General features: G+C 38.0%; 2 protein-coding genes across 13 annotated transcripts in view; one reads left to right on the top strand and one right to left on the bottom strand.

Annotated features, from left to right (window-relative positions):
• LPP (LIM domain containing preferred translocation partner in lipoma) overlaps positions 1 to 21,731 on the top strand; it is a 739,054-nt gene that overhangs the window by 245,178 nt on the left and 472,145 nt on the right. For all 9 annotated transcript variants that reach the window (XM_050779290.1, XM_050779294.1, XM_050779289.1 and 6 more), the window contains one exon: positions 3,641 to 3,842. In XM_050779290.1, coding sequence (XP_050635247.1) covers positions 3,650 to 3,842 — 193 coding nt within the window. In that variant the 5' untranslated portion in view covers positions 3,641 to 3,649. The remainder of the gene's footprint in view (positions 1 to 3,640; positions 3,843 to 21,731) is intronic.
• The window catches only part of SST (somatostatin), a 1,150,223-nt gene that overhangs the window by 719,786 nt on the left and 408,706 nt on the right, over positions 1 to 21,731 (bottom strand). The window lies entirely within an intron of this gene.

Genomic DNA, 21,731 nt, shown 5'->3' with positions numbered 1-21,731 from the left:
TGCAGCTGTGACTAGATAGGATTTTATTCCACAAATGCAAAGATAGTTCAATATCTGGAAATCTATCAGCATGCTTCATTACATCATCAAATTAAGGAAAGTAAAAAGAGATGATTGTATCAGTGAATGCTATAGCAATTCTAGAAAGATATGAGTAACTAAGAAAGGGTAATGTTCATTCATTGACCCATTTCTGTGTAAGATAGTTATGTAAGGGCTTCTTGCCTAGGCGTTGTGCCAGTATAGTGAGACTACTTGGAGTTTCCAACTTGTTGGGACATGTAGGCAGGTAAATAAATGGCTTCCTTGTGGACTGTTATAAGTATGCAGAAAGTCGTAAAGAGCCCAGAAAAAGGAATTAAGCTTCTCTTCTTTGGAGGAGTTAGGGAAATGTTCACAGAGTTAGAGACATTTGAGCTGGGACAATATAAAAATATAGGGCTTGGTAGAAAGTGAAGAGAGGTAAACGGCATTGTTGATGTTGAACACAGCATCAGCAAGGGTTCAGAATCATGAAAACTTATTATAAATCCTGGAAATGGTGTCACTGGGTCACTGCTGACATGCAGAAGAATGCTGAGAGAAGATACTAAAAAGGTCATCTGCAAACAAATGATTGGTCAGAAGATGGGCCTCTCAGGAGGAGTAGCTGCAGGTGCTTCTTCATGGAGGGCAGCGTGCGGGTAATTTATGATACTGGGGGACAACTGAAATGACTGTGGAGCCAATGATTTGCATATTGATGCTTAAATTTTATTTATACTCTCCCAGAAATTGCCTGTTTCTTTATATCTGTGCTATATCTGAAAAGCCAAGATGATACAGTCAGTCAGTAACTTGGGATTGCTGTGAAAAATGTGAATCTTTGCTTAAGAAACTACTGCCTCCTATATTAGCCAGTTTTAAACCTTTTATTGTAAAATGACGTTAGATTTATAGAGACCTTTTGAGGACAGTATTAAGCCATTTTAAAAATTATAATTAACATTTATACTACAAATGTGCTTAATGCATTAAAAGTTTCAAACCTTTACTTGATCCCTTTTATTTCACACTTATATTCACTTTAGTCATACTGAAAGCAAACCAGTCACTTTTATCACTTTTATCCCAATTTAGTAGAAGACCAAGCCTCAATTAAAAGCAAAAGCAAAACCAAAATTGGCATTTCTCAGCTGTGTGAGATGGGTTTGGTTTTGGTATTTAGAAAAAAAATCATCTCAAGTTATTCCAAATGTGTAGCTAAATTTAAAAACCATGAGTAAAACAGACATTCATTGGTTGTTTTTCTATATTGGTTTTGTGCTAGGCCTTAATGGTAGTTTATAAATGTGTAAAATATGGTCCTTACCCTTTTAAGGAACTCCCAGTTTAGCAAGTATATGTGTGTCTTTGTGTGTGTATATATATACATGTATGTATGTGTGTGTATATACGAATATGTAAAAGGTACAGGGGATAAAAAAGAAAAGAAAGGCCCTGTAACCAGAGTGAAAAGCCAGTACCATCACTGGCTTCAATAGCATGTGTCTTGATTCCCAGTTTAGCGTCTTTGTCATTGATTCATGTTATCCTTGTCTTTTAAGAAAACTGCACGTCAAGCTGTTCTTCCAAGCAAGATAGTCATAAAATTGCCATTGACTTTCTATAAGAATAGAGGCATGTTTTTTTCTCACTTTGCATAGCACTTTATACTATAAAAAGTACTTTAATATCATCTCATTGGTTGCCATAAAAATTCTGAGAGTTAAGGAAGACAGAGGTTTATATGTTTGTTTGTTTGTTGAGAGAAGGTCTCCCTCTGTTGACCAAGCTGGAGTGCAGTGGTGCAATCACAGCTTACCACAGCCTCAGTCTCCCAGGCTCAAGTGATCCTCCAACCTCAGCCTCTTGAGTAGCTGGAACAGCAGGTGTGCACCATTATATCCCGCTAATTTTTTAATTGTTTGTAGAGACTGAGTCTCATTCTATTGCCCAGGCTATTCTCAACCTCCAGGCCTCAAGTGCCTTGGCCTCCAAAGTTCTGGGATTAGAGGTGTGAGCCATTGTGCTTGGCTGAGTCCTCTGAGAGAGTGAAACTATCTGAGGCTCTAGAGGAGATGCTGTTCAAAGTCATGCCACTTGTTGGTGGTGTGGACTGATGTTAATGTCCAGGCAGCACTCTTTCCCAGCTCTCCCCTCCACCCTGTCTCTCTATTACTGTGCCATGTACTGAGGCCTTTGATTTCTGTGTTCTGATGCTCTTTGTCTTTACAGACATCTGGAGGTAATCATGTAGCCCTCTTAATTAATTCGGTTCAATTAATAAATTAGTAGGTGGCTTTTGGGCTGGGGGCGGGTACAGGGTGCCTTCCGGGCGTCCCTATGCTGGAGAGCTCTTGCAATCAGGCTTGGAGAGCCCTCCTCGGCGGCAGCCTCTGAGTCTCATCCCCAGCAGGCAGGCTGACTGGAGAGGTGTTTGGCTTACCCTGACAGAGGAGACATTTCCTTTCTTCAAACGGTGTGTGCAATCTGATCGGAGCAGCGTCTGGGCTGATCTGATTGTTCCCTCCTAGTTGAAGTGAGCTTTTCGTGAAGGTCCAACATGGTATCAGCTCAGCATACATGTTGATGGGCATTTCTTTGTTGTGCAGGGCTGACCTTTGCATTACATGTGTTGAATATTCTATCCTCTGGCCCTAAATTCCAATAATTGTCCCAGACATTGTGACAACCAATATGCCCCTCTTCCCCTTTTCCACGTGCCCCTTGGTGGGGACCAGAGCTGCTCCTGCCGATGGGTCATTTAAAAGTGTCCTGCGAGGTATCTGTTAAACCCTTGTTTCCAAAATAAACTTTCAGTGGCTCCTTAATAACTGAAGAATGAATTTAAACTGAACAGTGGCTGCTAAGCTGTCTGTGCTTTGGTTTCAACCCACCTTTTAGTTCTTTTGCTTGCTACTTTCTGTTATTCCCCCTCCAAGCACACTAAACGTAAATGCCGTGTACTTTTCTGCCTATATATTTTGCTAACATTTTTCAGGCTCAACCCTGCTTAGCACTCAAACCCAGTCTGTGTATCACCTCATCAATAAAATCTTGTTAATTCTGCCCCTACCAAGAAGTGAGCCTATGTTTTTCTGCATCTCAGCAACACTTGTTCTTAACCTCACTTAGGTAACTTAGCACTTCATTTAGACATAACCATTTAATTGGAGAGATAATTAATTTAATAGATTATTAATAAAATTCAAGCTCTTTTCCATTCTCCTACCATAAAAACTCCTTCAAGTTAGGAACCATTTCTTATTCACATCTATTTCCCAACAGTGCTAGGCATTAAAATAGTTGACTATTGGAAGGGAGATATTCAAGTTTGAGGGAGTGTTCTCTTCCTGCTCCTCCTCAGTCTCTTTCTCTCTTTCTCCTTTTCCTCTCCTTCCTCCTCTTCCTGTCCTCCCTCCTCTTCCTCCTCCTCCTTCTACTCATGATTCCTCTGCCTCTTCATTTTTCCTTCTTCCATTTTCTTTCATTCTTCGTTCCAGAGAACTTTATCAAGATTCATTTAGTATAGATTAAGATGAAGTAGCAATGAAATGAGGAGTACTGTCTTCATTTTCATGCTTCTATAAAAACAGTGTTCGTTTCTTTTTCATTGCAGATTCCAACAATGTCTCACCCATCTTGGCTGCCACCCAAAAGCACTGGTGAGCCCCTCGGCCATGTGCCTGCACGGATGGAGACCACCCATTCCTTTGGGAACCCCAGCATTTCAGTGTCTACACAACAGCCACCCAAAAAGTTTGCACCAGTAGTTGCTCCAAAACCTAAGTACAATCCATACAAACAACCTGGAGGTGAGGGTAAGTGCTGGGATTTCAGAGTTGGTTACTTGGAGTAGGAAAATTCAATGTTGTGTAGGTGATTTGCAGTACAAAGTTGTGTCAGAAAGAGGTAGTTTGTGAATTCACAACGTGGTTGTCATAGGCTACTAAAAGTAAAGGAGCCCCTGGAAATAGTCTAGACCAACCTCCCCTTTTAGGAAAAAGACTTTTTATGGGTTATATGGCTATGATTACATAGTGAAATGGGGTTAGAGCTCACACTAGAAATCTGGCCTCTTTAGTCACAGCTCAATGCCTTTCTACTGCATTATCTTCCACCTCCAGCTCATTCTCTTGTAGGGTTTTAGCTACCAGACAGTCGTCCCTCCCTCTTGCCCTTGGACAAATGTCCGCAAATGCTGCCAAGCAGTAGTCCAATCAGACACTTATACAAAGTGAACCTAATAAAGTGCATGGAATTGTTTACCTCCTCCGGCTGTTTTTCTTCCCTTAGGCTGCTGAAGGATAAAGTTGTCTAGAGTGTTCTGTGAGATTTGCATTGGTTAAATCTCCCAGACAAATTTGAGTGAAGCCTAGTTTCAGGGGTTTTAATAACAATGCATTTAGTTTACGTCACGTAGAGTTTGAAGGTCTACGTGAGCTCCAGCTCTCGTGTGTATGTGTGTGTATACACTCACACACGAAGCCTCAGGGGCGGTATAAATGGTACCATACTCTGATTGAAAAGGTTCCATATTTTTACCAACGAATGCTAGCAGCTTATTCAAACTCAAGAAACAATAGCTTAAACAAACAAACAAACAAACAAACAAACAAAAAAACTGAAGAATAGGAGCTGAGAGAGAAGAGGCAGTGAAAGGAGATTTAACTCCCTTTGTTTTCTGTCCCTGTCCCACCATTAAAAAAATTATTAATATCTTACCCCTCTCCGTGATGTTTCCAGTTGCTTCTTGAATGACATTAATGTTTGTTTTGTCAATATTGCACACAGGTGTTTCACACTCTGTGATATAGTCCAGTCCTCCTATTTTCTTTCCTGTCCTCTCCTGCGCCCAGGAAACACTTTACTAGTCTATTAGTATTTTGGGTCGGGTCCCAGAGGCCTAGTTCAGATGTCTGGCTTGTGTAAGGTGAACACCTAGGCTGGGTGGTAGAGAGGATCAGGCTTCAGCATGCATGGCTAAGCTGCAGCTGTGGATCGTTGGGTGTCCTTTGCCTCAGAAAGTACAAGAACAAGACCTTTAGAAAGCTGCTCTTGAAAAACAGTAAATGAAGCCTTGGGTGCTGTACTAATCTCTATAGCACTCCATGTTTTATTGCCTTAGCAGGAGACTGCATCTTTGCAATTTATCAATCACTTAGTGGAACTGGCTTTCTTTGACTCATCCTTCTTTAGTGATTTCAGGGCTTGGGAATGGGATGAATGGGATCTGGAAGAGAATCTCTCTTCATAGGGACAGGAGGAGCCATATGTTGGCCTCCTCATTTATGGTTTTTTTTTTTTTTTTTTTTTTTTGAGATGGAGTTTCACTCTCGTTGTCCAGGCTGGAGTGCAATGGCGTGATCTTGACTCACTGCAACCTCCGACTCCCGGGTTCAAGTGATTCTCAACCTCACCCTCCCGAGTAGCTGGATTATAGGCATGCACCACCGTGCCCGGCTAATTTTGTATTTTCAGTAGAGACGGGGTTTCTCCGTGTTGGTCAGGCTCATCTCGAACTCCTGACCTCAGGTGATCCGCCAGCCTCGGCCTCCCAAAGGGCTGGGATTACATGCGTGAGCCACCGTGCCTGGCCCTCATTTATGTTTTCAGTGTTTCCCTTTGTCATCTGACTAGGGGCATTGCTGTTTTGTCACCTAATTTCTGGGGAAAGCTTCAGTGGACCTCCCTCTAATCTGAACAGAATAGAGACATGTCCAGTTGTAGAGCAAAAGGCAAAGGTGTGAGGAAGTCTTTGTAGATATGAGAGTTCTTATAGGCCTGAGCATTATGGTGAGGGCAGATCCTATATTAAGAGGGCTAATAAATGGCATATATGAGATAGGGAGAAGAGAAGCACATAGTGGCCTCCCTTTAGACTCCTTTATTGTGAATTTGACATGCCCTCCCTGTACTATGTGTGTTCACCCGCTGTCTTATTCTCTAGGAACAGAGAAGTGATTTGTTTGCATGCTCTGCAGCGCACAGTCCTTGGTCCCCTCTCAACATGTCACCCCACATGTTTTTGTTACCTGCTAAAATTCTGTTTGTATCACTTTCTCCAAAATGTCTAGATGTGGCCTAGATCAGAAGTAATTACTCCTTTCCCCGAGTTTGCACATCTTATTCTTTGACTTATCCAAATTTCTACTACTTTTGTTATTGCTGCCGCTTACATTCTGTCCCATATTGAACATGTAGTACATGCCAGGCTCTTTGCTTTCTCATTATTATTTTATTGCCTTATTATGTAACCCTACAAAATGGTTTTTTTTTTTAAAATTTTTCTTATAAAGAAATGGAAGCTTAAAGGAGGTGACATTCTCTATGATTTGTTTGGAGTATGTTTCTGAACTAAGGCTGCTGTCCATATCCAGCACGTGATACTGCTTGTCCTTCTATTCACAGCACGTGTGGCACCAAGCCCCACATTACAGTGATACGTCCCTGCGTCCCTTATAAGAATATATATAAGCTTTGCTTCCTCATTGAAGCAACAAGACATGGTTTCTCACTCGTCCTTATGTTCCTCATAGCTCATATTATGCTACTGTGTTTTTAGTAGGAATGGTTGCATATGGTCAAATGTATGTCTGTGTGTTCTTATGTATGCATATATATTTGGATGGCTGGCGGATGGCTGGCTGGGTGAGTGCACTGCTCAGTAATGCTTCTCCAAAGCAGTTTGGAATATGGTATAACTCAGTCTTTTGTTTTCTGAAATTTTGGTTCTCTCTTGCATTTCTGCCAATTCTCACTCTTTTTCTCTCTCCCCCTCTCTCTAAATATAATAACCTTTACCTTTTCTGAATATGCAAGAGAAGAAATTTTCCTTTAATACATAAGATAAAGACAAATCTTGGGAACAGTTTATGGACATTCAGACTTTTTAAAATAGAAGCTACATTTCTGCATCTGCTGTATGACACGAAGATGTATCCATGTATTTGTTGGAAGTAGATTTGCTTTTCTTTATATTTAATTTAAATGTTATCAGTGCATTCTGTTACTCTGAACATTTTTGTAACTTATGTCTATTGTGTTTAAATGTTTACACATTTTAAAAGTTTATAACCATTCTTTTTCCTTTCTTTTTTTCGTTCAGAATGTTCTATACTCTTAGTGAAATTCCCCAGATAGTAGGTAGCACAGGTTTTATTTCCAGGATGCATTGGTGATAACAGCTTATGCTCTGTATTGCCTCAGCTCATGCTGTTTTTTGCTTTTAGCATGTACTTGTCCCCCAGTTTCCTGCTTCTACAGTCTTTTAATTCATTGCTTAAAAGTTGACCTTCACAAAGCTCAACCACAAATGCAGAAAGTTAGAACTAATAGAAATCACGCAATCCATCTTGTTCTGATGTGAATGTGGAAACTGCAGTCTAGAAGGTGTAAGTTATTTATTCAGAGAAGCACAGTCTGCTCCGAGCCGAGTTGGCACTCAAGTCTTTTCCCTCTAACTCTAGAGTTATCCCAAACCTTGTACTGTATTCTAATGGCAAACTGTTCTTTACTACCCCATAACCTCAGGCATTGTATACAGTTCTTATGACAATGTGTTTTTAATAGATTTGCTTGTATATGCACCTGTCTTCTCTAGTGGAGTCTGAACTTTGAGACTCATGGGCTGCCTGACTCATGCCTTTTCCCTCAACAGCACCTAACAGGATACCTGACACATACTAGGGACTCAATAGTGTTTGCAGAACTGAGTTAATTGATAAAGCACAGTAATATAAAGCTACTTCTCCAGATACATGTGCTAGGTTCTTAGCAGCTTATGAGACACTGTGGTTCTGCAGCTTCGACCTATGTCTTTGAATTACTTTTCCTTCCTATGCCCGTTCTTTGAGCTTATATTTCCCACCTTGGTGTTATATATGTAATCTCTGGGTTTGCTTTCCCGTGTTTTAATTCTGACTGTGAAAGTAGAAAAATACCCACATGTTTTCCATATCAACTTGTCTTTCTGGGGCACCCATATTTGTATATATAGTTATTTTTTATTTTTTATTTTTTAGTTAAATAGCTGTTGGGGAACAGGTGGTTTTTGCTTACATGGAGAAGTTATGTAGTGGTGATTTCTGAGATTTCGGTGTGCCTGTTGCCCGAGCAGTGTACGCTGTAGTCTTTTATCCCTCTCATCCTTCCCACCCTTCACCCTGAGTCCCCAAAGTCCATTATATCATTCTTATGCCTTTGCATCCTCATAGCTTAGCTCCCACTTATAAGTGAGAACATACAGTATTTGATTTTCCATTCCTGAGTTACTTGTAGAATAATGGTCTCCAACTCTATCCAAGTTGCTGCAAATGCCATTATTTCATACTGTTTTATGGCTGAGTAGTATCCCATAGTGTATATATACCACATTTTTTTTATCCATTTGTTGGCTGATGGGTATTTAGAAGATTTACAGACAACAATCATATGAAAAAACGCTCAACTCACTGTCCAGGAAATGCAAATTAAAACCACATTGAGATACCACCTTACTCCTGCAAGAATAGCCATAATTAAAAAAATAATAAATGTTGGCATGGATATGCTGAAAAGGGGACACTTTTACACTGTTGGTGGGAATGTAAGCTAGTACAACTGCTATGAAAAACAATATGGAGATTCCCTAAAGGACTAAAGTAGACATACCGTTTGATACAGCAGTCCCACTACTGGGTATCTACCCAAGGGAAAAGAACTCACTACCTGAAAAAGACACCTGCGCATGCATGTTTATAGCAGCACACTTCTTAAAGATTTTATATGATGTTCCCTCACTTTCTATTCTGTTTAACTGATGACAACAAGATAACATAATGCAATTTTTCTTCTGGTCTTTAAAATACTAGCCTTTAGTGTTGTTTGTCCTATAATCTGGGTTTTTCACTCTGCTCCAGATTAAAAAATAAAAAGATAAAACAAACAACAACCACCCCACCCCCCAAAAATAAAACAACAACAGCAGTTAAACTCAGTCTTAGACTTTGATGGCAGAACAGTATAGTTCTTTTTCCGTTTTTGGTAAATAGGAAAGCAAATGAACTTTCCTACTGTACTAATGTACTTTTTAAAAGATGGTTTTTGAAATTATCTTACTAATATACTCTGGGGATTACTATTAGGTTGCCTTTAATGGCAAAAACCATGATTACTTTTGCACCAAATTAATCACTCTCTCTCTCTCTTTCTCTGTCTCTCTCTCTCTCTAATTTGGCTGAATGAAATTTGATAATACTTTTTATCCACCATTAAAATAGATCATCATTTGGAAAGATTTGTAAAGTTCGCAAGTTTGTGAAGCTGAAGTTGTCTTGTGGCCTCGAATTCACTTTCTTTAATTTCTGAAATTCTTTTTAAAAAACGGTTTTATGTTAGATTTTTAAAAAAACAAATTGGCACGACATGCCAGTTCTCACTCTTTTTCTTTCTCCCTCTCTCTCTCTAAATATAATAACCTTTACCTTTTCTGAATATACAAGAGAAGACATTTTCCTTTAATACATAAAGGCAAATATTGGAAACGGTTTGTGACCATTCAGACTTTGGGTCTGCATTAGGTACCAATTCCACGTGATCCTTTTGGTGGAATTGTTTTATATCGGTATACTCTTTTACAGTTTATTTAGCACTTGTGTGTTCATTGTCTTTTCATTTCAGTAGGAAATTCTTACTGTAGCTCTCTGAGGTAGGTAGAACAGATGTTATTGTCATTTTGATGATTTGTAAGTAATAGAAGTGGAAGAGTTTATTAAAGAATCGTGTAGCTAGTAAAAGAGTAGAGGGAGACCCTCACACCCAGGGCCCTTACTAATTTTAAATGCTTCCATTTATTAAAGGGTTGGCCAGACAGTCTGATGTCTCCTTTAACTTCATTATTTTATTATTTCATGATTCTTCTTTGAAATTAATTTCAAAATGGTGACCCTTTTCACAAACCAGCTTTGTGTATATTGGTTCACATAGACTTGTCAAGATAGATCAAGACAGGTGAGGTGAATTGTATTAAATAGGGGTCCTAAGCCTGGATTATTTTTTTTAACAACATTTTTCTGTGCTTTCTGCTACCGTGAGGTTATGAATTTATTATTCCATGGAGGGGAAACAGTTATAGTTGATTGCTAATCTACCCATGAGTTTGGGGCTGAATTGATCCGGAACCCAGGTTTCCTAAATGCACTCGTTCAGCTGCACCACCATGGTTTATGGGAACCAGGCACGTTTGGAGCTTGGTTCCTAGGGACTGATGAGTCCTGGATTTTTGATGCTTGGTGGAGAATTAGCCATCAGTGATGTGAAGCCATGTATCCTGGTTAGGCAGGACGCATTTGTTTTCTTAGCAGATAACTAACGTGTGAGGGCAACTGATGTCCACTTATGGCATTCTATTTAAAGAAATAATTTAGACTGGGTTTTCCCCATTATTTTTGCTGTGAATGTATGGTCCTCACGGTGTGCTTTTCTGTCTCTGGAGTCCTATTGTCCTTTTCCCCATGCAAAGAGAATCTTGCTCTAACTTTGGAGATACAAATGGGAAACATCTCTTTTGGAGGTTACAGATGGGAAGCATCTTTTTGTAATCCTGACAGTCCTGTGAATTGCAATTACAGACTGCAGTTGTAACATCTTGGATGTTTGTTATAAGTATGCATGTTATGCCATGAGAATAGCCACAAATTCACAGAAACCTCAGGACCTGTAATGAAGCTCGGGTTTGCCTGGCATGCCCGTTTTCTGGATGAGCATAAGCAGCTTGAGCCTCGTCCATCACTGCACAGTGCAGTGCATGAGTTTTAATTTTCAGGTCCTCAGGGGGACAAAAGAACAAGCTGTGTATTCATTAAAGGATCAAATATTAATTGTATTAATTTGATCTTTACACTGCATCTTTCAGCAGGGAAATTCACTTGTAATTCTTGGAGTGACATCAGATTTTACCAAATATTCGTAGGCCTTATTGACGCTCAAAAGTGCCAAGATGCAGCCCTGGCTTGATGGTCGGCGCAGTTACATTCAAGCTTTGGTTTCACCACTTGGCCTTGGGCATGATGCTTTTCTATTCCATATCCTCTTTAATTCATAAAATATTAGCTGGTAATACTAACTGTCTCACAAGATTGTTTTGAAAGCCAAATATGATGATAAATGTGAAAATGTTTTTAAACCGTAAAATACCTTATAACCCAAGGAGCTACTAGTATATACTTATTCAGCAATCATTTACTTAAAACAGATCTTGTGCCAGATACTCTTCTAGGGGCTGAAGTTATGGCAGTGAGTGAAACAGAGACTAGTTCCTGCACTCTTGGGATGTATTTTCTTGCTCTAATAAAAATAACATTATTAATAATAATTAATAGTGATACAATTGTGAAATAAAATTTATTTAATAAATGCATTTTATAACCTTATATGTAATTACCAATAATTATTCAAAATTATAAAAAATACTTTAATATAGGTTAAGTAACCCTAATCCAAAAATCTGAAATCTTAAATGTGAAAAAATCTGAAACTTTCTGAGTGCCAACACAATGCTCAAAGGAAATGCTCATGGGAACATTGTGAATTTCAGAATTGTGGATTGGGATTGCTCAGCTGGTATGCGTAAATATTCCAAAAATCCAAAACATCTGAAATTTGAAACACTTCATGTCCCAAGTGTTTTGTATACGGAATACTCAGTCTGTACTAACGAATATGTGCTAATATAAATATAATAATAATTTAGCATGTTATCTGTAAGTACTGATGTCATTAACTTCTAGTAACAGTGATAGGGATTATAATGCCTCAACACTATATAAACTATAAAATTCTAGAACCAGGGTGAATCTTAAAAGTTATCTAATGCAACTCCTTTCTTTCCTAGATGAGAATAGTTGAGAATGTATTCACTAATACATTTCAGGGAAGTACACGTTCTTTGCCCAGGAGTGCTGTAAATAACCAATGAAAAATCTTGAATGCAGGCAACAATTTAATATTCATTTCAGAGACTCAGAAAGGCAGGTGGCTTGTTCAGTATTGCAGATAGTAAGTAGGGAAGCCGAGCCATGATCCTGGGGATTCCTCTCTCATAGATGCATTCTGGGGGACTTGTTTAGAAGTTACAGTGATTGAACTAATATACCCAAACAAAGTGGACTAGATGTTTTAGAACAAGGAGAAGTCTGTGTATTGTTGACAGAAATCTCTTTTATTTTGTAACTTGTCAGCTTAATTAACTGCTGAAATGAGTTCCTTAATAAGGTGATGAGTTCCTCCTAATTCTTGTATGGTTCAAAAACAATAATTAATGCTGATTTGTGTGGTGAGATACACATTAATCATCTTTATTTTTAAATTATACAAGCATACAATACTATTGTCACTCCATGTTTTACATCTGAAGAGAATTTCATTGCTTTTTTGATAATAAAAATATACAGAGAGCCACAAAGAGATATCAGCACACATGTATTAGAAAAGCTAAAATAAAAATGTGTCTCATATGCTGCTGAGGATGTGGAGAAATGATCTCTCACAATGCTGGTAGGAATGTGCAAAATTTCGTAGCCACTATGGAAAACTCTTTGGTGATATTTTACAAAAGTAAACATGTACTAACCATATGACTCAGCAGATACACCCTTTGGCATTTAATCTAGAGAATCAAAATGTTATGTTCACAAAAAAAACCTGTACATGGATGTTCAGAGCAACTTTTTTTTTTTTTTTTAATCATAATAACAAAACACTGGAAACAACCCAAATATCCTTTGATGGGCAAATGTTTCAGTGAAGTCTGGTACAGCCATACAATGGAATAATACTATTCAGCAGTAAAAAAGAATGAAGTGTTATTGATATATGCAATAACCTGGACATGCTTAATGAAAAAACTGTCTCGAAAGATTACATATATTGTATGATTTCATTTTAAGACAAAGCTCTAGAGATGAAGGACATATTCATGATTGCTAGGGGACAGACATGGCTGGGTCAGGTGGGACAAGTACTGGTCATTCATACTAAGAGGATGCAGCAAGAGTCTGTGTGGGTGGAACAGTTCCGTACCTCAATTGGAGTGATGGTTACATGAATCTAAACATGGGATAAAATTATGTAGAACTGTATGCACACACAAATCAATGCAGGTTATAAAATGGTAAAAGCTGAGTAAGGTCTAGTTAACAGTAACAATGTCAGTTTGCTGGGTTTTGTAATGTGTTATACCTTTATGAGAGTTACCATTCAGGGAACCTGGGTAAAGTGTACATGGGACTCTGTACTATTTTTGCAACTTTCTGTGAGTCTATATTTCAAAACAGGTTTAATAAAAGTAAAATAAAGAAATGCATATAGTTTTCTTAATGTATTATTCTCTTACTCAAAGTTCTATCTTACATGCCATCTGAATTGCTTGTATGATACTTTGAAAGATCACTGCTATATGTATCCCTGCCAGAATGTATGGTTTAAACTGGTTTTCAAAGCTGGCCAGTCATCAGAAAGACTTGGAGAACATTTTTCAAAAGAAAAATATTAAAGCAGGCCCTAGGTCGCATCACAATTCTACAGAATCAAAATCTCTGGCCATGGGCCTCAGGAATCTGCATTAAAACAAAGCAAAATTAAAACATAAAGCACAGCTCCCTGGGAATTGTGATTGATTCTCAACCAAAGTTTGGGAACCTCTCATTTATTTTATTAATTTCAGAGACCAGTGCCTTAGTCTCCTTGGAACCTTCTCCAGGTCCTGAGAGTGTACTCTTTCTCCCATAGTTAATGACGGTAGCTTTTGAAGTGTTAAGCATCTTTATCATGTATACGTTGTACAGATTCAGAGAGCATCCTTCATGTTGCTATTCTTTTCCCTCAGTGCTTTCATCGTAGACACCAATCTTTTGCATATGTTGTCCCAGGTCATTTTATTTGGGATCCAAAACCAAAAGATTTCAAACAATGACAAAAACGGATTCTTCGAGAATGCCCTAGTCATGGCCAAGCTTCTGCATTACAGAGCTCTTGCTATTGTGTTGCTTTAGGTAGCAATGCCTGAAATCTCACAAAATTTTGGGTCACAGTAGGGCTATGTTAATTATCTAAAAATGGATTCATTATGGACATTATAAAATAAATCTGACACCTGAGGCTTTGGGCAAATATGCCATATAAAGAAATCATACCCTAAAATAACGATTGACTTAAAGAACTTAAAAAAAATCAGTATGGCATTTTTATCATCCTTTCTTAAAATTACTGCATTCAGAGAAACCTGATGGCTTAGGACAGCACCTGGGGCAGAGGAGTCTAGGTCATTGGAGGTGGCACCCTGAGCCTTCTAGCAGTTTGCTCTTCCAGCACTCTCCCTTATTATATGTTCTTTACATTGTTCTGTATGTTGCTGTCTTCAAATAGAATAGATAAGTCTACTAGTCAATATAGACATATAATAGGCACCACATGCCCATAAAGGTTGCATTATGTAAATGTAGTGCCATAATATAATATGAAGGATGTCCGCTAGGAGGAACTGGGGAAAGCATCACAGACAAGGACACATCTGATCTGAGTGTTAGAGAATGAGTTAGTTGTTTACCAAGCAGAAAAGGGCGGTGGACAGCATGCCATGCCAAGTAAAGGGAACTGCATGTGCAAAAGCAGAGAATGGCCCCCATTCCGACCCTTTTGATTTTGGCAGTTCTTTGCTGATGTCCTCAGGCAGTGCATCTGGGCTCCTGGGAATAGCTTTGCAATGTGAACAGAGTGACTTTACTATGGGTAGACCCAAATGTTCTAGCATGCTCTGAAACTTACCTCTAGAAATAGCTCCAGGAAGTTAGGTAGCTACAGAGAGGAAGGACCAAGAAATAAGATCTTATACCACAGGCAAGAAGTACTTTCCTGGAGGTACTGGCCAGAACTACTATTGCTATCTCTCTGCACTTGTTTGTTATATTTTAGAATGAAATGTGCCTTTGCATACAGATGCTAAGGCAAGAAAGAAAAAGCAAAAGGCAGTTCTCTTTAAATTTCCTGAAACAGTTTCAGGCAGCTTTTTTTTTTTTTTTTTTTTTTTTTTTTTTAACCTAGTCAAACACACACCATTAAGAATGGAGGTGTAAGCTAACTTAATCATTTTTTGTTCTGTTTTTCTCTCTTACTTATTCACACGTTGGGGTAATCCTGAGAAAACAGGAAGCAATGAAAGAAGGATTTTATTGTGAAATGTTCATTACAACTTGCAATTTTAAATATGTGTTAATATGAGTGTGCATGAATGTGAATAAATTTTAGAGCACTTTCTCACGTATTATCTAGTTTAATCATCAGAATATCCTGCAATGTTATTATAGTTCCTACATTATTATGGTTCCTAAAGACAAATGAAAATTCTGTGATTCAGAGACCCATGGTTAGGCTAATATATATAGAAGTCTCACATTTGACCAAATTTTACTATCTTCCCTTAAGTATTGGTAAGGTACAATAAACAGTATTTGGTAATAATGAATTATTACAATTACTAAAACAACTTATCTGGCAGAACAGTATCTTAACTATTGAACAGTATTATAGTGGATTTATTTGCCTTCATTGCATCTGAAGTCTACTTTGCTTTACTGCTTACCTTATCTTTCTAGCTACTCTGTAAAAAAGTTATTATCATCCTCAATCTGCAGAGTATAATGTATGTAAAGTGAAATAGCTGGCATATTGCAAAGGTGGAAATTGGACCCTTATCTCCTAAATCCAAGTCTGTAGGTGTTCCTCAGCCGTACATGTATCTCATGTTAATGCATTATTACTTTTATTAAATGAAATAATTTTTCTCAAGGAGTCATTATTTGACAAGACCTTTGGAATAACCATTTGGAATTTTCCTTAGTTCAGTTGAATTATGTCATCTTGCTTAAACTTTTCAGATATCACTGGTAGTTTTACTGACATTACAATGGAATTAAAATGACATTTTATTTTATTTCTTACCATTCTGTAAAAATGGCATTTTAATTTGTCATTATTTTTGTTATTCATCTGTTTATGTATGTTGTAATGACTTGGGTTTTCTTAAGTGCATCCTCTGTAAAAATTACCTCCTGGGAAAGAAATCTCCAAGTTCTATGAGGTGTACCCAGAAATATCACCACTTGAGGTGACAGTAAGTGTCATGCATGCCACCCAATGTGATCCCTGGTAGACAGATTTCACTGTTTTATATCTTGACATCTGCATTGAATTCAGTTCTTTTATTGGCGCCTATTCACTTCCATCTTGTGCCATTGTTATTAACGGGGCTCAGTAGTGGACAGGAAAAAGTATAAACACATCGTAGCCCTTAAACAGTTTACATTTTCATTAGAAATTTGACATTTGAAAATGACCAGTTAACTAACAATATAAAGCTTTACTGTAAAGCTTCTATTTGTGAAGTGACTCTGTGGCTAACTCTATCAGAAGAAAGAGTTTGCTTGGAGCCAAGGTAGTATTGGAAGGTTACAGAGAAGAAAGACTCAGGGAGGTGATTAAGCATATAGACTCTGGCATCAGATAGATCTGGGTTCCAGTTTTGATTTCACCTCTTAATTTTCTGGGAACTTGGCCTCACCAGGATAAGTAGCAACCTAAGTTCTTTCAATTTTAAAATAGGGATATTTATCTACTAGGTGTGGTGGCTCACACCTGTAACCCCAGCACTTTGGGAGGCCAAGGGTGGATCACCTGAGATCAGGAGTTCAAGACCAGCCTGACCAACATGGTGAAACCCTGTCTCTACTAAAAATACAAAAATTAGCTGGGCATGGTGGCACGCACCTGTAAATCCCAGTTACTTGGTAGGCCGAGGCAGGAGAATCACTTGAATACAGGAGGTGGAGGTTGCAGTGAGCCACTACATTCCAGCCTAGGTGACAGAGTAAGACTCCGTCTCAAATAAATGAATAAATAAAAATAATAAATAAATAAATAAAATAGAGATATTTGTATCTTAAAAAGTTGTTTTCAAAGTTAAATGAAGTCGTGAATTGACATATATTTGGCACAAAATAATGACAAAATCAGTGGAAGATGTGATCATTATTGTTGCTACTATTATTGAAATGAAAATATGAACATTAGCTCCGAGGGTCATATCCATAGTATTTTTTTTAAAAATTCAGATTTTAAATTATAAAATCCCATATAGCTCATGCTGACCATTTAAAAAATGATCTTAGTTGTATCCTTGTTTTTTTTGTATTTGCTGATTGAGATTTTAGAATTGGCTTGGCATATGTTTGTCTTCGCTAGAATTAAGATTCCACCTTTGTTAGAAGTAGAATTACTTTACTTGAACTTTGTCAATGTGGCAAAAAATGATTCATATTTATATTATCTCTTTGAGAAGTAGTGTTTTTACTATTGAACTATAAGTACAGTTAAAAAGTAGATGAACATTTCAGAAAGAAACTATTGATTTTTATTAATTAGAGAAATTAAGTTTCCAAAATGTCAGTTGCTACAGAGAGATTTTAGGGATTATTAACTACACAATCTCAGAAAAATTAATTTAATTAGGGATTTTATTTTGGGTTCCATTCATTTTCGAGATTCGTATTTTGGATTAAGCCAATCTCCTGAAATTGTATTTAAACTTAGTCTGTGTGTATGTCTTTTTTCAGGGAAAGGGTTCATAACACCATCAGATCCTCAAAGAGATTCTTAACTTACCCATTAAGAAAGGTAACATCTCTGTCTAGGGGTCACCAGTCTCTCAAGCCAGTTATATTGTTGCTGCCTAAATAAACAAAACAGGTTTTTATTTCTACTCTTACCAAATTAGTAGGCTGTGTTTGTAGCAAAAACTGAGTATGTGGTGGTGGTGGGGTTGTAGTAACTACAGTAGAGAGTGTAACATGTATACAATTAGATCATGATATATGGTTTCTAACATTTTATATGTGTATATATTTAATCTATTCACACAACAAATATTTGCACATGTTGCCTGAGCTGTGCATATGCAAGGCAGGGCATAGAGATGGCTAGGGCGTGGGTTCTCTCTGCTGAATGAGATGGTACCCCCTCATCCCCCATTTTACTGTTGAAGAGAGGGAAGGTTGGTGGTGAGGTGACTTGCCCCAGACCAAACAGGTAAAAAGTAGTCCAGAGTAGATTCAGGCATAACTTGTTTGAACCAAATTGTGTTCTTTAGACTGCAACATGCTTTCTGTTCCTTAGCATGTAACTATTACCCATGTATTTTTATTTATTTTTCTTTTATGTGAATTTAAAATGTCATATTTGTTCTGCTTCCATTATTGCAGTCCTGAATGATGATTCATCAGTGCAGTGGCCTATTTTAGTGAACCACAATAGCTTGGGTAGAAAGAAAAAAGATCCAACATACACAGGAATGGAAAGCAGCCATCTTTTTATAGCTAAAATTGCAAACATCTGGCAATTACTCTATTCTACCTCCCTTCAAAAAAGAAGAATCATCCCTTCAACTGGAGCCTGCCACTGTGTTTAATCAAGGCAGAAAGCAAGCCTGAAGCAGCAATAGTTTTGGTTCAAGGAGGCCATTGCCTAACCTAGTTGGCCAGAGTGTCTTCAGAAAATATACCATTTGGTGTCCCCCAGAAGCTACTGGGTTATGTAATGATGATAAGGGTAATATAGCAATTAATAACTGCAGAAATCCCCTTTTGTTTTTTTGCTGTTTCATTTGTGGTGGCTCTTACGGCAGCTTTTATATTGTGAAAGTTAATTATTTTGGTCAATTTTGCCTCTCTCCACCCGCTTAAGCTTCTTGTATTCCTTAACAAAAGATTCAACCCCATCGATACAACCAATAATTGCCAACTTGATTTTATTATAAACATGTCCAGTGAAATGCTGAAGGAACAAATAACATTTATTTTTAAAGCCTGGCAGTGATCTTACAGTCAAAAAGTGGTCCACCAAGGTTATGGCTCCTAAGTACCCCGCCCTTATTTCTTATTGTGCTAATTGTTTGTGAAACTAGTTCTTCCCTCACCGGCCAAAGTCAACACTGTTGGCAGGGGAAGTGAGAACAGCTGGTGGTTCACAGTATATGCTGAGAATCAGAACTTCTGCATTTTTCTCATGGGGTTAGTGCCAGCTTTTGCTCTGGCCTTGACCAATGCATGTACCTTTCTCTTCCCCATTTACCTTTCTCTTCCTCTAGGTCTCTGAAGAGTAGAGGTGGATATTTCCCTTCCCAGGTTGTGCCAACGTTATTACCACTGTTCCCTTTTATTGTGGAATATTTTGGTCAGTAATCATCAGTAATCGCTAAGTAACAGAAAATCAAGGTTCAATAGCACGGTTTTCAAAAACAACCTCAAATACTATAAATAGTCTGTTTTCTAGTGTTAGCAGATTATGGTACTTGGAAATCATAAGCATTCAGCGGGGCCTTTGAGCTTATTTTAAATGCCTGCCTTTTGCTTTTATGTCTTTGCTAGAACTGTGTTCAATACCCAAAGACACAGCTTTTTCTCTGATAATTTTTCTAGGCTGTCTTTCCTGCCAGTCTTCCCAAAATCCCAGTGAATTTTGCAAACACCTCATTAAACTAAATGCAGTTTTGGGAGAGATGAGATTGTGACCAGGGAGTTTTCTGGTTTTTACAAAAAGAATAAGAAAAAGAACAGGAACTCCTAACAACCTAAAATGCATGCCTTGTGCAATATGGTTATCCCATGCAGAGCTACATAGTATAACGATCTCTGGAATCTCAAATGAATATGCTCCCTTTTCTCTGTCTTCATCCAGTTGGATAGTTCTGGTCTTCCTCCCTCATGTGTACATCTTTGAACTTGAACTACTGTATTATAGCCAGTGTTCTAACCTATATGCTTTTCTCTTTGGTGGCCCTGCTAATATAGAAAAGGTTAGGCTAATGTTCGTACCATATTTTTCTTTTTGGTGTCTTCGTGTGTGTGTGTGTGTGTGTGTGTGTGTGTGTGTGTGTGTGTGTGTTTAATTATACTTTAGCTTCTGGGATACATGTGCAGAACGTACAGGTTTGTTACAGAGGTATACACATGCCATGGTGGTTTGCTGCACCCATCAACCCATCATCTACTTTAGATATTTCTCCTAATGCTATCCCTCCCTAAGCCCCCACCCCCCTGACAGGCCCTGGTGTGTGATGTTCCCCTCGCTGTGTCCATGTGTTCTCATTGTTCAGCTCCCACTTATGAGTGAGAACATGTGGTGTTTGGTTTTCTGTTCCTATGTTAGTTTGCTGAGAATGATGGTTTCCAACTTCATCCATGTCCCGGCAAAGGACATGAACTCATCCTTTTTTATGGCTGCATAGTATTCCATGGTGTATATGGGCCACACTTTCTTTATCCAGTCTATCATTGTTGGGCATTTGGGTTGGTTCCAAGTCTTTGCTATTGTGAATAGTGCCGCAATAAACATACATGTGCATGTATCTTTATAGTAGAATGATTTATAATCCTTTGGGTATATACCTAGTAATGGGATTGTTGGATCAAATGGTATTTCTTGTTCTAGATCCTTAAGGAATTGCCACACTGTCATCCACAATGGTTGAACTAATTTACACTCCCACCAACAGTGTAAAAGTGTTCTTATTTCTCTACATCCTCTCCAGCATCTGTTGTTTCCTGATTTTTTAATGATCACCGTTCTAGCTGGCATGAGATGGTATCTCATTGTGGTTTTGATTTGCATTGTTCTAATGACCAGTGAGATGAGGATTTTTTCATATGTTAGTTGGCCACATAAATCTCTTGTTTTGAGAAGTGTCTGTTTATATCCTTCACCCACTTTTCGATGGAGTTGTTTTTTTATTGTAAATTTGTTTAAGTTTTTTGTAGGATCTAGATATTAGCCCTTTGTCAGATGGATGGATTGCAAAACTTTTTTCCCATTCTGTAGGTTGCCTGTTCACTCTGATCATTTCTTTTGCTGTGCAGAAGCTCTTTAGTTTAATTAGATCCCATTTGTCAATTTTAGCTTTTGTTGCCATTGCTTTTGGTGTTTTAGTCATAAAGTCTTTGTCCATTCCTATGTCTTGAATGATATTGCTTAGGTTTTCTTCTAGGGTTTTATAGTTTTGGGTCTCACATTTAAGTTTTTAATTCATCTTGAGTTAATTTTTGTATAAGGTGTAAGGAAGGGGTCCAGTTTCAGTTTTCTGCATATGGCTAGCCAGTTTTCCAAACAGCGTTTATTAAATAGAGAATCTCTCCCCATTGCTTGTTCTTGTCAGGTTTGTCAAAGATCAGATGGTTGTAGATGTGTGGTGTTATTTCTGAGGCCTGTGTTCTGTTACATTGGTTTATATATCTGTCTTGGTACTAGTACCATGCTATTTTGGTTACTGTAGCCTTGTAGTTTAGTTTGAAGTCAGGTAGTGTGATGCCTCCAGCTTTGTTCTTTTTGCTTAGGATTGTTGTGGCTATATGGGCTCCTTTTTGGTTCCATATGAAATTTAAAGTAGTTTTTTCTACTTCTGTGAAGAATGACAATGCTAGCTTGATGGGGATAGCATTGAATCTCTAAATTACTTTGGACAGTATGGCCATTTTCATGATATTGATTCTTATCCGTGAGCATGGAATGTTTTTCCATTTGGTTGTGTCCTCTCTTATTTCTTTGAGCAGTGGTTTGTAATTCTCCATGAAAGAGTCATTCATAGCTCTTGTAAGTTGTATTCCTAGGCATTTTATTTTCTTTGTAGC

This window comes from Macaca thibetana, chromosome 2 (genome assembly GCF_024542745.1).
Source record: "Macaca thibetana thibetana isolate TM-01 chromosome 2, ASM2454274v1, whole genome shotgun sequence".
Taxonomy (NCBI): domain Eukaryota; kingdom Metazoa; phylum Chordata; class Mammalia; order Primates; family Cercopithecidae; genus Macaca; species Macaca thibetana.
Note: the sequence above shows the minus strand (reverse complement) of the source record. Positions and strands in the feature narration are given on the sequence as shown.